Source organism: Apodemus sylvaticus, chromosome 11 (genome assembly GCF_947179515.1).
Source record: "Apodemus sylvaticus chromosome 11, mApoSyl1.1, whole genome shotgun sequence".
NCBI classification, from domain to species: domain Eukaryota; kingdom Metazoa; phylum Chordata; class Mammalia; order Rodentia; family Muridae; genus Apodemus; species Apodemus sylvaticus.
The window spans coordinates 80,966,624-80,983,117 of record NC_067482.1 but is presented as its reverse complement, the minus strand read 5'-3'; the positions used below and the strand labels follow the sequence as shown (position 1 = coordinate 80,983,117).

Here is a 16,494-nt window from a genome sequence, read left to right as displayed (position 1 = left end):
AGTAGGCTACAGCTCTCAGTTGGGAATGTCAGAGAGACTCTGGCGGGGGAGGGGAGAGTTGAGATGGAGCTTAAGAAACAGCAAGAGCCTGAATAGGTTGGGGTACACGTGTCTCAGCAGGGCGAGTGAACATTCTGTCGCCCGAATTTGGGGGTGATCCTGAGTTATCCCCAAATCTAGCAAATGGTCCTGTGGGGCTCATAGCCTGGTTAGAACTGCTGCCTGTCCATCGTCAGCTGGGCAGCAGATCAGAGCTCAGGGTTTTTACCTGACCCAGAGGATTCAGGCCAGAGAGCATCCTCAGAAGCATGCACTGCTTCCAAAGCCCACAGTCACGACAGCACTTGTCAGGTAGGAGGGACGTCCACCACACTTGGAGTAGCAAAAGCGTTGAGAGTCTCTGCCCAGGGAAGACATGGAGTTTGGTCACAAGAGATGGATGGATGGATCCTAGGATGCTAGACTAAGGGGCCTGAAGGTTACCAGGCGTGCGGGTGGGATCTGCTTGGGGCCCTGTCTTTCTCCACCAGCGGGGGCTTCCAAGTTTAGCCCAGTCGTCTGTTCCTCTCCTTATTTGGGCCTCTGGGTGATAAGGCTGAGACATAAAGAGTCAGTGACAAGATCACTCAGTCAGACCAGACGGATCATGGTGAGCGCTGGGTGGGGATTGAGAGACCAGTCACACCCAGGTGCTAGTCTCTGAGCTGCCAGGGGGCAGAGCCAGGGACTTCTGTGCCTGTGCTGGGCTCAGGGAAGTGGTCTCAGGGTGGGGAAAGGCCCCTCTCCCTGACGCTCCCGTGAGACTACCTGTAGTAGGAAGGGGTCTTTGGAGAACTAGAGAGAGGATCCCTCTGATCATCAGTATTACAGGCCAGTAGGAAGGCTGGGACCCGGGGCAAGGCTGCGGCCACCAAGCAGGCCCAACGCGGCTCTTCCAATGTCTTCTCAATGTTCGAGCAAGCTCAGATTCAGGAATTCAAGGAAGTGAGTACCCTCCCTCAAGCAGCCTCCCACTGCAGCGTGGAGGGGCGCTCCACACCCCACGCACACTGCTCTTCCCCGAGGGCCAGTGGTCCTCCCTCCAACCTTGCTCACGCCACCTGAGACTCTCCCTTGCCTCCTGCCTTCCCTGGAAGAGATGGGGTTAGCGGCTCCCACCTGAAGGCCATCTCCTCACAGGCCTTCAGCTGTATTGACCAGAACAGAGATGGAATCATCTGCAAGTCAGACCTGAAGGAGACCTATTCCCAGCTCGGTGAGTGGATCATGGGTCACCCTCCCAGGGGCCCGTCGTCGTCTTGTTCTTCTCTTCAGGGGCTTGCTCCAAAAGAGGACAGTGCCCCACCCTTTCTCTCCTCCACAGCCACAGTTCAGTCACGAGTCCCCCTCTCCCACCTGCCCCACAGCTGGAGCTGCCCCCTGCCTCTCCCCTCACTGCCTGGGAAGGCGGGGAGGGCAGCCTGGGTCACCTTAAGTCCTACTCCCATAGGGAGGGTGAGCGTCCCAGAGGAGGAGCTGGACGCTATGCTGCAAGAGGGCAAGGGCCCCATCAACTTCACCGTCTTCCTCACGCTCTTCGGGGAGAAACTCAATGGTGAGTTTGTGTCAGGTCTGTGTCTCCTTAGCCAGAGAGCAAACCTGACCTCACCTGAGCCCCGAGCCCCGTGAGAGGCTCAACTTAACTCACCCGAAACTGTGGCCCCTGCCTGCCCATGGCCACGGTGGAGGATGTGAGGGGGCATCCTGGACTGACTTGGGTTCAGAAAATATCCACCTCCAAATCACAGCTGTGACTTCCCAGCCAGGCCTGCCAAACCCTTTGATTCCCAAGAAACAACACTCTGTAGGTACTCCTCTGAAGGAGGAGTAGACAGACTGGGCTCACCTCAATAAACTCTGAGACCCAGGCAGACAAGTTCTCTCCTGCTGAGGTGAGACCCCAACACACCTCTTCTGCACCCTCGAATCAACCCCACCTTACCTTTATTCTCTTGATGTAGCCTGAGCCCTTCAGGCCCCAATACTTCAGGCCCCTGTACTCTAAGTTCATCCTGGGTGGGGCCTTGAGGCTGGGCTTGTGAGAGTTTACCTGGCTGCCTTGTTCCCCTACCCTCTCAGGGACCGACCCCGAGGAAGCCATCCTGAGTGCTTTCCGAATGTTTGACCCCAGCGGCCAGGGGGTGGTGAACAAGGAGGAGTAAGTGAGGCCCTTTCATCCCCCAGGGTGGACACCACAGGGAAACCACAAGGGTGTGTGTGTCTGGGCCCACTCTCTCCTAGCTCAGCCCTTCTCTTTCCTCAGGTTCAAGCAGCTTCTCATGACCCAGGCAGACAAGTTCTCTCCTGCTGAGGTGAGACACCCTGACCCCATAAACTCCTGTTCCTGTCATGACCCGCTGCACCCCTCCCCTCTGAGCTGTGTTGGTGGGAGCCAAATGGGTAATAGGATCTTCCCAGAAGAGATATGGGCTCTGTTAAGGCCCAAATGGGAGAACTCAGACTCCCAAGACGGTGGGTTTATCTTTGTGGTGAGCCCCTTGGCCCCTTCCCGGTTTGGGCCCATTTCCTAATTTGTTCACAGACAGGAAAAACCACTAGACTGCAGTCTGGGGTTGAAAAGGCTGAGTTCCTAAGTGCAGCTGTTGGGACAGGGCATCCTCAGGTCACACCCCTGCTGTCGAACCTCCTGCAGGTGGAGCAGCTGTTCGCTCTGACACCCATGGACCCAGCAGGCCACATCGACTACAAGTCCCTCTGCTATATCATCACCCACGGGGATGAGAAGGAGGAGTAGACAGGCTGGGCTCATCTCAATAAACTCTGTGCCTGACCGAGAACTGAGGTGTTGGCCTGACTGTGACAGATGGGAGGGAGCTGGGAGGCTGAGGCACTGGGCAGGGGCACCGCCCTGAGTCACCCTACACCACCAAGTAAAATATCAACTGCCATTTTGCCTACCGCTGAACTCCAAGAGAGAAAACGGGGTCCACACAGCCTCCATGAGCCCCGGGAGTGGTCACCAATGGGTAACCCAGCTCTTGAGGTCTGGGGAAGGAAGGAACATCTTGCTGGACATTTTCTGTCCACCATCCTGCTAGTGGCTGCAGTCCCAGGGACTCCCAAGCGCACAGCTCCCCTGTACACTCGGGTCTCCTCTTGATATGCTGCCTGTGTGGGCCCTGTGGGAAAAGCACAGAGGAACCTAGTTATAAACACAGCCAGAACTGGATGCTGGCTCAGCAGTGGAGGCCTTGCCTGGCTAGTTCCATGCCCTGGATTCCATTCCCAGAAAGCACCTCTCCCTTAGGGGGGGCGGGGAATCACGATCATATTGGAATTAGTGGAAGATTATGACATGACGCCGGACACAGAGCCAGATCGCATACAGATGCTGGAATCTGGTCTCCTGCTTCACGAGGCGCTCATCAAGGATTTTGTCACTGGGTCCTACAGCTGGAGCTTAGGGAGGGGACTGCCCCTACAGACTCGTTAGTGTCCCCCATACCCCCCTTCTCTGTCAAATCACAGGTTGCAGAAACAGGTGAGTCCTCCACAAGAGATAGGGAGATACAGAAACCTAGTGACAGCTTCAGCCGAGCCAGGGCTGATCAGCAGCCTGCCTCCCTCCAAGCCTGCCGCAATGGCTGTCAGCTTGGACCTGGGATGAGGTGAGGAAGAACAGGAGAAAGAGGGGAAGGAAAGGGGGAGGGAGGGAGGGAGGAGGGAGGGAGGACTAGCTTTCACACCATCCCTTCCTGAGGGCAGCTGAGAAAAGGCCTTTTTTCCTGGACAGGTGCTTGGCAACTGGCTTCTATCTGAACCTGACAATTTAACTAGAGACTTTAGGTTTAAAGCAGTCTTGCAGTTTCTGTGGCTTATGGGGTCATAAAAACCACAGACTTTGCCCACATTGCCATCCGGAGGGAAGTGAAGCCCATTTCACTGGGAGTGCCAGCTGGAACAGGGTAGACAAATCCAGGAGCTGTCCTAATCTGGTGACAGGTCTACAAACTGGTTTCGCAGAGCAAGGAATACTTACTTGCAGCCCACGGCTCTATGCAGACATTGTTGAAGACTGGGATGCACAGAAAGCTCCCAGGACTCTCCAGGTGTGAGGCCAGCGGTGAACAGCTGTTTTCCCAGCACACAGAAGGCAGGGGCAGGGGGATTGTGAGTCAAAGCCAGTCTGGGCTAATTAGCAGAACTATCTTACAGAAAAAAAAAATCTACAGGTTGGATGTGGTCTCTGCGGTTTTCGCTGACTTTGAGCAGGTTTGAGCTCTGGAGGCTATGAGAAGCTATCGGCCAGCCCGTGGCTTTCATCTGCAGATCTGCAGACACAAGGAGCGGAGGAGCGGGTGATTCCAGCTTGCGCTCAGCCAGAGAAGCCAGGCTTTCATCTGTAGAGCAGGTTCATGTCAGCCTTCCTGATCGTCCAACGTGTGCGCTCCTGGCATCTGCTTCCAAACTATATGTAAAATCTCTCATGAATGAGCAAATAAATCTTCACCAGGCATTCTTTTTATTTCCTATTTGAGTCATGTGTCCTACTTTGCAGCTGGTGGGGGTCGGTGTCGGTTAAAGGGCTAGAGAGCACAGAACCCGAACCTGCAGGGGAAAGCTGCATGTGGTGGGGAGTGCTGGGAATGCAGTCCTGCGAGTTAGAGTGCTCGGAACCCAGTACAAACTGTGAGTCAGAGTGCTTGTATCCCAGTACTGTGCAGTCAGAGTGCTTGTATCCCAGTACCGTGGAGTCAGAGTGCTTGTAACCCAGTACGGGGGTGGTGGTGGTGGGGTGGATGGGAGGTGGGAGGGTAGGGGGATAGGGAGAAGGGGGGGAGTCAGAGGCAGGTGGATTCCTGAGGCTCACTGGCCAGCCAGGCTAGGCTAACGGTAACAGACCAAGTGAAAGACTCTCTCAAAATCAAAAACAAAGCAGGAAGACATCCTTGAGGAATGGTACCGAAGGTTGCACACACACATACACGTACATGTGCTCAGACACCTACACACCCACACACTCACACACCCATACCCACCCACACCCACACACCCACCCACACACCCTGGGTCCTACCTGCCACTGTCAGGTAGCAGCTTCCACTGGAAAGCAGACCCAGGACGTGCAGCAGGGCCTCAGAAGCTCTTATGCCCAGGCTGCACCCGAGTTCTGTGTAGCTCGAGAATAGGCCTCTATACTCTGTACTCCCTCTGCCGCTCACCCTGCACCCCAGTTATTCCCAAGGCTCCTTTAAGGGGCCTTATCAGAAGGCTACATACAAACCTTCACCTCTGATCCTCTGCCTTCTTGAAGCCCCTCTAGACCCTCCCCCCAGTCTGTCTTACCCCAGGGCCCCACACAGCGACTCCCAGGCTTCTTGCCCTACAACAGCACTAGAGTTTCCCCATCTCCCTGGATGGACTCTACTTACCCCCTGCTCCTCCTCCTCTAGAGGAGCCCACCCACCCCAACCTGTGCCCCAGCAGAGCCTGGACAGAAAGGCCATGGGAGCCTCTTTCCCTACAGTGTGGTTCCCTCACGGCAGCTGTCTCTCTGGGCTCTCAGGGCCGGGCCCACTGCAGAGCGCAGAGCCCTAATCGTCTTCAAGGGATAGAAGCAGAGACATCAGAAGATGATTCTTAAAATAAGAATAAGTTAAATGTTGCTCTCATAGACGGTGAACATGAAACCATAATGGGGGGAAGCAGAGAGAAGATTGAGAGCCGAGCTCACTTCAAGGAGAACTGAGGTCTGACTGCGAGGCAGGAAGGAGCTACAGAGAATGGCGACAGCCCGGTCGCACAGCACCTGTGCTGTTAGACGCCTTTGTAAAAGACAGGAATTGGCTGTTGGAGGAGACAGACAGACACGATTGCTCAGTTTTAGTCACATATATGTGGACGGCAATTAACTGGCATGCAACTATTGTGTGTCCACTCAAAACACGCCCTTAGCCCCAGCACTGGGACACAGAGGCAGGCAGATCTCTAAGTGTGTGGCCATCCTGGTCTACAGAGTGAGTCCTAGGACAGTCAAAGCTACACAGAGAAATTCTCTTAGAAAAACCCAAACCAATACATGAACAGCCAGGTGTGGTGGTACAGGCATTTAATCCTATTACTCTGGAGTTAGATCTCTCTGAGTTCAAGGCCAGCCTGGTCTAGACAGCAAATTCCAGGCCTGTCAGTACATGGTAAGACCCTGCCCAAAGCAGGAGGCTTGGGAGTCAGGGTGGGGGACGATGACAGAACTCACCAAGAAACAGACAAATAGGGACTTCAGAGATGGCTCAGCAGTGACGAGCACTGGCTGCTTCTCTACACATGGGGACGCACACCTGCCTGTAATTCTAGTTCCTGGAATCTGGTCCCCTCTCTGGTCTTTGCAAGCACCAGACACACAAGTGGTGCACAGACACACGTCCAGGTAACACACACACACACACACACACACATGAATAAATATTAAAGCTAAGTTAATCCCCAGGGCATAAAGGAGGTGCAGGCATCACCCCCACCCACCCCCACATCCCCCACTCCCACCCCCCAACTCCCACCCCCACCCTCACCCACCCTCATCCCCACCCCCTACCCACCCATTCACCCCACCCCCACCTCACCCCCCCCCACCTCACACACACCCCCACCCCCCTCTTCTGGAGCATTTGTTTAGACTTCTGCATCCTTCTTGGCTTCTAGTTATGTAAATCTATCTGAACAACGTTAAATGAGTCTCTTTCCAGAGTTACAGCCCAGGACTGTTTCCTAATGACCTGGGAGCCCTGCTTGAAATGTCATCACCATGGGAGACAGCACCCTTATCTCCCAGATCCCCAGGAAGACAGAGGCCTGGCCTCAGCAGGCGCCTGGCTGTACTTATAAATGCATTCCCAGTCTTAAAGATAAGAGTTTATTTTTTCCCTTTGGATAAAGGCAATTAGTACACCCAGATGGCGCAGTGCTGAGGTCCAGTGCTGAGGGGGGCTCAGGGTTCACTGCATGTGACATATGGTTCCCATGTCTCTCCAGGAAGTGGATGGAACAGGTTACCCCTGGCAGCAGATGTCTGTTTTCAATCTCTTTTGTGTTGTCAGAGACGAGTATTATGGAGTGTTTAGTGGTTATTCTCTGTATTTTCGTGGAAGGGTTTTCTGGATTAATAGGGCATTTTGTTTTTCATTATCTTATCAACATGGCCTAGTGATCCATCCTCACAGAGCCTTCACAAGTCGGGGATACACAACGCAAGCCGCTCCCTAAAGGCCCAGTTAGTGGAGGCTGGGACACTGGTGTTTGTGTGTCCTTTGATCTGATGCCCAGAGCCCTTGAGCCCCCAGATCTCAGCTCCTGTCTTGCTCCCTCCTGGCCTCTCCACATTCTGTCAGCTGAATTAACACCACAGATTCAGTGGGAGCCAGACTCTTAGCTTGCTGCCCTAGCACAAGGACTGTGTGACCCCACATACTTCTCCAGCAGGCGCGGGCTGCTCAAAGCCCCACACTGTCAAGGCCTGATGGATGCCTGCTGGCTATGCACACGCCCCGCCTCCACAGGCTGGGGCCCCGCCTGCCACTCACCCATCACACATTTCACTGCACCTGAGCTCAGAGGAGCAAGGGACACTGTAGAGACAGAAGTAGGCCCACATGTGCAGTGACTCTTCTAGGCTGATGGCTGAAGGTGTGAGGTACAGAGGGAATCACGGTCAGGGTGAAGAAGGCGGCATAGGTCCCCCATGGATGACCTTACCCTTTCTGGGGTTTCTTTTCCTCATCTGTCAACTGACCAGGCAGCACCTTAATAGCCCCCAGTGGTTGGCCACAGTGTCCCCTTCTCAGTGGCCACTCCTCGGTGTCTGCACCCCCACCCCCCCACCCCCCACCCCCTGGCTGCCCTCTCTTCCTCCACAGTAACTAAGTCAGTCTCAGAATAAAGATACTAGTCCCAGCCATTTTGCTGGCAAATAGCAACCAGATGGTAGCAGTTTCCTGCCTAGAAGGCAGACAGGAATGTCCCTTCACGTCAGATATCTGACATTCTTAGCTTTTGGTTGGTGAAAGCTAGTGATCTATTGACGCATCCCAAAAAAGATTCACCTAAATAGTCACAAACACGCAGATGACCGTTCGTGGATATCAAGGGGCTAAAGATAGCTCGAGATAATTGGGCTCCAGCTCTCAACCATCATAGTTCCAATCAGTCCCGCTGACTGTGGACCTGGCAGCTCGGGTGTCTTTCCCCACCTGGGGACTTCAGGTCACACTGCACTGATATTTGTGCATAGGAATCCCATAGCAGAGCAGAGCAGAACGATGCTAGGCCTACAGGTATGTCTCTGCAGAATTCGCCAGCCAAACAGATCCCGGTGCAGCCGCTCCCTACACTTGGGAATTTTTGTGACTCTCACATCCCCAGAGGCTTCAAATGAAGACACTGGAATTGCACAGCCTCTTGACAACACCCATCCAAACCCTGTAGCCTCCTCTTCATGGTGGTCTGCCTGGAGTAATCTGATTCTGGTTCAGAACTTCTGGGCACTCCACTCTCCGGGCCTGGGTGAGTACCCACATCTCCTCTCCAGGAACAGTGTCATAGTCCTGTGTGAGGGCACCCAGAAGTGATGACACAACAGAGTTTAGTGGTGAGCCACTTCTCCTACCAAGAGCCTTCCACCTGGAGGGTAAGGCAGCCTGTGGCATGTGACCCCAAATTGGAAGTTCTGCCCTCACTTGCTTAGGAATCCAAAGGGCACAATGCTAATGCTAATAATAATAATAATGATGATAATAATGCGGCATAGGGGCACACACTTTTAACCCCAGCAGTCAGAAGGCAGGGGCAGATGGATCTCTGTGAGTTTGAGGCATCTGGTCTACCCAGTGAGTTCCAAGTCAGCCAAAGCTACATAGTGAGAAGCCCTGTCAAAAAGAAAACCAGAGTGAGAGATTATGTACAGACAGTGGCCTGGCCCTTAGCCATTCACCTGGGGCTCTACACAAAAGATTCCCATGGACCCCTAGCTCCTGTCAAACGGCTGTGTCCAAGCTGCATGGTCAACCTACAGCATCTTGTTTTGAGCCAACAAACTCTGGCCAGGCCTGTCCTGCAGATCCAAGGTCCCTCAGCTTAGGCAATGTCCCAGTGGAGTCCATCAGTAGTATTAGCCAATGAGGAAGATCAATGCAAACTCGAGACTCGAGCACCGTCTTGTAAGGAACAGAATGTCACTATCCTCCCACCCCAACTGCTGGTTGGTCACAACTTCACAGGAACCTCCATCAGGCTCCCTGGGCAGTCACCTGATGCAAGAACTGAATGGAAGGCATCGATCATCAAGATCAGAGAACTCAGGTCATGCCTAAGGCAATGGAACACCTCTGGGTTGGAAGAACTTCAGTAGCCCACAGTGAACTCTTGTGTCAGCTGACACATGTCCATGGTCACGTGACGAGAGACTCCATCCAGACCTTCTCTTAGTCTTCCTTCTCTTAAAAAAAAAAATATAGTCAAGCTGAGCTTGAAAGCTAAGACAGGAGGATTGCCACAGGCTGAGATCAGCCTTGGCTACAGAACAAGACCCTGCCTCAGACAAACCAAACACCTCCAGTGCTGTTAAAGCACAGTGCGGCAGACTTTATTCCCGGCCATCACAATGGACGTGGGAACCACAGCGTCCTGTAGTGGGGACAAAGACTGGACTGGACTCCAGATATGGTGTGGTCAAGGAGCCAGGGGCGGCATCTGTGGATGCGAAACAACTGAGAAGAGACGCCAGAGTGGGGAATTCTAAGTTAACTGTCCGGAGCAAAGCCAGAGTGGCCAGGCAGGGAAGGGGTGAGAGGAGGAACCCGCGCAGGTATGGGGAGTAGAGGCTGTGACCAAACCATCTGCTAAAACAGGACACGTGGACGGGACCACCAGGGCTTCCCTGGGCTCGCCTGGCTCACCATGACTGAGAGAACCATGTGAGTGTAGCTCTCGTCCTGACACGGAGCAGGCGCTCTGAGTAGGTTACAGAGGCAGAAGAGCCTTTATACACTGGGTCCACAGAGTTTGCCCGGTTTCTTCTCTGGGTAGCAGAGTGTCTCCTTCAAAGGCTGTTGTCTCAGGACCTGCTCCTGTAAGCAGAGGTGGTTCATGGCAGAGGCTTTGCAGAGGAACGGGCCTCTTTGCTGCCTGAATCTGCACTGTGTGGTTTATGTGTGCATTGGGGTAAGGTGTGTGTGTGTGTGTGTGTATGTGCGCGCGTGCGCACATGTAATAGGAAGACCCTCTTGCTGGCCTCTCTTCCACACCCTATACATTTGCGACCCTCTTTCTCCAGGACATTGTCTCTGCAACCCCAGGCATCTGAAGCAACGTGCATCCTTCTGTCACCTCCTAACCTCAGGCCCCCCTTCCCTGACTGAAGATCATCCCCTGGAATGTGCTGCTGACATGCAGAGCCCCACAGCTCTAAAATAGAACATTATCTCTCCTCCTGACCACTTGCCAACAGCAGCACCTCCACCCTATTTTCTCCAGGACCCCCCCCAAACTTTGACCTCCTCTGCATCCTTGTCATTCTGGAAAAAGAGTGAATTCCACATAGCCTGAAAAAATACCCTGACAGTCCAATGGGCTCCTTGATTACAAACAGCCATGCTCCTGCCTGCTGCCACTTATATCCTATGACTAACAGAAATATGTCATAGCTCCCTGGGAAGAAGCTGAAGAGACAGAATCAGAAACAGAAAAACCGCACATGAAAACACAGGTGCAAACGGCTTCATCACTGAGCATGACCAGACAGAACACGGCTGATGCAGGCGCAGGCGCAGGCGCAGGCACAGCTTTGGGGTCCAGTGTGCCATGGTCCAAGACAGGGGAGCCTCTCTGCTGCCCGCATCCACACTCCCCAGGACTCTTTTCTCTGCTCCTTACTCTAAGGCAAGACTGGAAAGAGCCTGGAGTCTGATTTATCTCCTTGGTAAAATGGTTTCCCTTATGAAAATCTCATGAGAACAGAATGACTCTGCCTATTTTAAAATTGATATTTGAAAGTGCTCCCATGTTGAAGACACTTGGGGACTTTTCTCAGTTTTTGCTTCACTGTAACAACCAGGGAGTGAGTCAGAGGATGAAGACCTTCACTTCCCTGGCTCTCTGCGTGGGTGCGAAGCACTGTTAAAATCTGTTAAAATCACTATTTGTATTAGTGATGTTATTATTGAAGACTTTCCTGATGTTTATGTTCCTGTAGATAGGCAAAGCTGAGGCGGACACTGACTCCTCCCTCGGTCGGCGGCTTGGCCTCTTTCCTGCCGTCCTGCTGCTCAGCACTGAAGAATACTGGACACTCTTCCAAAGGACGCAGCTTCAATTCCCAGTACCCACATGGGGCTCACAACGGTCTATAACTCTAGTTCTGGGGACAAGACGCCCTCTTCTTGGCTCCAGGAAGACCACATGAATATTGTGCACAAACATCTACATGGGCAAAACACCCAGGTACATAAAAATTCCTAAATAATAATAATAAATAATAATGATAACTACAGTAATGGTATTTTTTTTAAAGGACCACCAGCCAGGGAGCCTTATCCCAGCACTCTGGGTGTCCCATGGATACCTTGAAAAGCTGCCCAGCAGGGGCAGCTGGGTGTTCTGGCTCCTGAAAGTGCCACCTCCTGCAGGAATGCTCTGAACAGTTTATACCCAATGCTCTCAAAGCCTTAGTGAACTCTAGATGACCCTGCAACTATGTCTGCCTAAGGTCAGAAGGGGACACTTCCCTTGGTGGCCTAGCGGGGTTCTGATCTGACTGTTACTAAAGAAGCAAGGCTGTGATCTGCCTGCAAGAACTGTGTCATTCCGGGCAGTGGTGGCGCACACCTTTAATCCCAGCACTCAGAAGGCAAAGGCAGGTAGATTTCTGAGTTCGAGGCCAGCCTGGTCTACAGAGTGAGTTCCAGGACAGCCAGAGCCACACAGAGAAACCCTGTCTCGAAAAACCAAAAAAGAAAAAAGAAAAAGAAAATGTATCATTCAATACAAACCTTCATCTGCAGGTGAGGTGTGCTACACTAGCCCCAGCTTGCCTCCTCTGACTATATTCACAGGGTGCTCAGAATCAGTGAGGTGGCTTAGAGGCACTCTCCTGGGATACCCACCCCCAGGATTTGCAAACATCAGGCTCAACAGAAGACCTCTGAGACGTCTTCTTTCCTGCTTTTGGCTGAGGTGATGACAAGACAAAGGCAGGGAGGCGGGAGTGGATGGGCTGGAGGGCGGCTCGGGGTTAAGAGTGTGCACTGTTTCGCACAGAACCTGCCTTTGATGCCCAGAACCCACATCAAGCAGGACCACAATCTCCAGAAACCCCAGATCCAGCAGAGGCAGATAGATTTCTGAGTTCGAGGCCAGCCTGGTCTACAGAGTGAGTTCCAGGGCAGCCAGGGCTACACAGAGAAACCCTGTCTCGAAAAATCATTCATAAATAAATAAATAAATAAATAGATGGAACACAGGGACAGCAGAGTGGCAGCTGCAGCAGCTGCTTAGCAGGAGCAATGGGGGGAAACATCTGGCTCCTCAGCAGCTGGAGGAGCTGAAGAGCTCAGGGGTGTGGCCAGGGCAGGAATAAGGGGACAAGCAGGAGTCAAGAAGGCAGGCTCTGGTCACTGGGACTGCCAGGAACTGCCATGCCTTACGGCGGAGGACCGAGGACCTTGAGCTGGAACACTGTGGCTGCCGTGAAGCCTTCGGAATCCCCATGCTTAGGCTGGCCTGCAAGCTATAATAACAAGGTGAGCTGGTGACTGGGAAATCCGGGCCCACAGGAGACACACGAGAGCAGAAATTAGGGCTGTCGAGCTGTCTAAGCAGCTAAGAGCGTCTGCTCTACTACAGAGCTGGGGTTTGATTCCAGCTCACAGCCATCTGTAACCTCAGTTCCAGGGGATCCAACTCCTTCTGGCCATCGAGGGAAACAGACGTAAACCCGATACACAGAACATTCCTACACATAAAAGTAAAATAATAATACAAACACTTTAAAGAACTCTAATGCTTAGAGTCCAGGGCTCCTCCAGCAGAGGACTGCACACACAGTCCACTAGAGGGCGCCAGCTGTCAAAATTCCTACTTGCTCACTGCTGCCCTTGCCCATGCACAATTCCTGCTAGGGAAGGAGTCACAGGGGAGAGAGCCTAGGCAGGGGATTGGCAGCGAAGGGGAGACTCACCAACAGGGTAGGGTTTTCTTAAGACGGAGCTTCCACCAGAACAAGAGTGGGCCCATCAACATTCTGCAAGCCCGGGAGATGCCAGTGGCCAGACCCACCCCTGAGGACCCCTAAGTACCAGGTCCCACCCCAATGTTGGCATAAGGGCCGGACCCAGGCCCTCCAGATGCAGATCAAGCATCACCCTTCAGAGTAAAAGGCCTGATCTCAAGTCCTGGGCTTGAAATCCCACCAATCACCACCCCGGAGAGCTCCAATCCAGGAAAAGCCTATAGAAAGCCTGCTTCTCACCCTAGCAGCGGCAGCCACCCTCTTGCGTCTTTTTCACCAAATCTGTTGCATGAGGTTTGTTGTGTGGTGTGACTTTGCAGTGTTCCTTGGCTCCCGACTGCCAGGATAGGATACCCTCCCCTTCCGAGCTGTAACACTTTCACTGGGAACCCCCACCACCACTCTGAGCTGTTACACTCCAGTGGAGAATCCTTTCCCCTTAAGAGTTGCAACACTTGTATCAGGGAAACCTTGCTCCTCAGAGCTGTAACCCTTACATCCATCACGGAAGGGGAGGGGCTCATAGAGGAGGAAGAAGAGGGAGAAGAGTAATAGTATAGTATTCTGGTTCCTTGAACAGTCTTTCTACATAGCACTGCCTGCCTGGAACTCATTTCTCCCTACTTAGACCAGGCTGGCCTTGAACTCATAAAGATGCACCTGCCTCTGTATCCTGAGTGCTGGGATTAAAGGTGCATGCCACCACACCTGAGTTACTGATGCAGCCTCTAGGAACCTGACCTTGCTCAAGTAAACAACCCCTCACCCACTCTCATGCGAACCACCCTAATTAAGCAGTGAGTACCAAAAACACAAAACAAAACGCAACACATCCACTAGGCTGAGGACTGTTGGGAAAAGGGGGTTCAGAGGGAGGGGTGAGAATAAAGGGGACTATTGTGAAAGTCCCTTATATGTGTATACACAACGGCAAAAGCTGACTAAAAAACAAAAACAAAACCCACTTTCCCTAGAGGGGTCATGAAGACATCGCCACGTGAAGCCCAGGCTAGCCCGCCTTCTGCTGGGATTGCAGGCGCTCACAACCGCACCTGGATCCCTGGCTGGTCTTTGTGCCTCTCAATATTGTCCAGATTAGGGCCAGGTCTGGTGACACGCTCTGTAGTGCCTGAGCTTAGGCGAGGACAGGAGGCTTGTGGGCTCCCGGGCAGAGATTGTCCATGTCGAGTCTAGCAATTTGCTGATTACAGTCTCGGCTCTACAGCCCCAGTCTGGCCCTAGCCGTGGGTAAACTGTGGTTCTCAGACCGTGGTTTACCCTGAGACCTCAATTCTTTGATGGCTCTAACAAAAGCTGTTAATTTTCGGCTTGCTCAGCATTTTTCTTTATTGTATAGATGGAGTGGTCACTCCCAACTCTTTCTATGTCTGACCAGAAACCAGATGTTATTTGAGAGTTGGAGAGACCAGATGTTATTTGAGAGTTGGAGAGATGACCCAGAGCTTAAGAGCACTTGTTGCTCTTATGGAGAACCCAAGACCTGGGTTCGATTCCCAGTGCGCTCGAACATGGGCTCACCACTACATGGTGGCTCACTACTATCCAAACTCCGGTTTCAGGTGATCCAAAACCTTCTTCCAAAACCTTCTGGCCTCCATGGGCACCAAGCATGCATGTGGTGCACACACCTGTACACAGGCAAAACAGTCATACATATAAAATAAAATAAATGTTAATTTATGTTTAAAAGGTCTTAGTAAAGAGAACCTGCATTTGATCTCCACGTTTTTAAAAGCACCCCCTGAGGAGAAGGAGTAGCACACACTCATAATGCCAGTGCCAGAGACAAACCCGAGCAGATCCTCAGAGCCTCCGCCAGTCATCCCAGCCTACCTGACAAGTTCCACGGTGGCAAGAGACTCTAAGAAGGTAGGCAGCATCTCAGGCCAACACTCGAAGTGGTCCTCTGGCCTCCTTATGTGCACGCGTACACGTGTAGGTGCCCGCACACACAAGTGTACCTGCACACACAACAAAAGTCTTCTGATAAGTGTTTGGTTTCGGACCCTGGGACAAGGGACTGAGGTGCATGTTTTAGATAGTAATCCCAGCATCCCTCAGTCCCTGCCTGGCACACCCTGCCTGGCACACCCTGCCCTCAACTGTGAACTTTCCAGCCCAGGAAAAGTTCTGGAAAACTTTCTTTTTTTATGTAGGGAAGAGTCCCTTCCCCCAGAGGCTCTTCCTTACATAATCCAGACATTTTGGTCTCTCTCCCTCTTCTCTCTCTGCATGTGTACACCGCCCCTTCTCTCTCCCTTTCTCCCTCCCCTCCGCACCCCCTTTCCCCATGACAACTTCCCTGGCCTCCATCCGTCCTTGGGGCCAGTGAACCCAGATGCCTGAGAGCAGTTTCCCAATAAACATGCCTTTAAAATAATCCAATCTGGTTCAAACTGGCTCATTTCACCAATGGTGGTGAAATAACCTATCAATTGGTTTTCTCTGCAACAGCATGAGGGCTTGGTGCGCGGCTCAGAAGAGGTCTTGCCTAGCATGTTCCAGACCATGAATTCAGTCCTCAAAGCAGACAAAAAAAGGGAGCATTGGGAAGATGGAGGGGCAGGGAGCACAGGCGTCACCTCTCACCTCGGTGACAGACTTGCATCAGAGCCTGTCGGGTACAATATCCTAACCGCTTGCTCTTAGACTGTGTTCATCTACTTGATGTCGTCTCATCACAAGGTAAATGAGATTAATCATATATCCTTTCTTATAATTTTTAATCTTACTATCATGTGTCTGCATATGCATGTATTTATGTGTGGAGGTCAGAGGACAACTCTGAGTCAGTTTCTTCTTCCAAAGGGCAGAAAATCAACAAATTCTTATAAGAAGTGTTCAGGGATCATGAGGAGGAGGAGGAGGAGGAGAAGGAGGAGGATGAGGAGGAGGAAGGACACATATGCCAGAGAAAGGCCAGATAGCTGACTCGTTAGAGAAATCCTTTGAAGTAACTATATTACTTACTGATGAGGTAGATGATGTTGAGATAATGAGCACGCACACAGTAAAGGAAGTGATGGACAAACAGACGGAAGTGCAAACAAAGACGCCTTCCAGGGTTTTTTAGATAACAAAATATTCTAAGGGTAAAAAATACAACTAAAGTAAAATCTTTAGCCGACTTAGATTTAAAATAATTTGAGCAAAGGCGACAATAAAGAACAGCAAAGGTGAAAATCTGATAAAATCAT

At 52.1% G+C, this 16,494-nt stretch overlaps 1 protein-coding gene across 1 annotated transcript; it reads left to right on the top strand.

Annotated features, from left to right (window-relative positions):
- The first annotated feature begins 876 nt into the window (after positions 1-876).
- On the top strand, positions 877-2,794 carry Myl7 (myosin light chain 7). The gene is made up of 6 exons (XM_052198835.1): positions 877-984; positions 1,180-1,255; positions 1,490-1,594; positions 2,119-2,197; positions 2,303-2,351; positions 2,693-2,794. Exons 1-6 carry the CDS (start codon positions 949-951, stop codon positions 2,792-2,794), a joined length of 447 nt encoding a protein of 148 aa, XP_052054795.1. The 5' UTR covers positions 877-948.
- Positions 2,795-16,494: the final 13,700 nt, after the last annotated feature.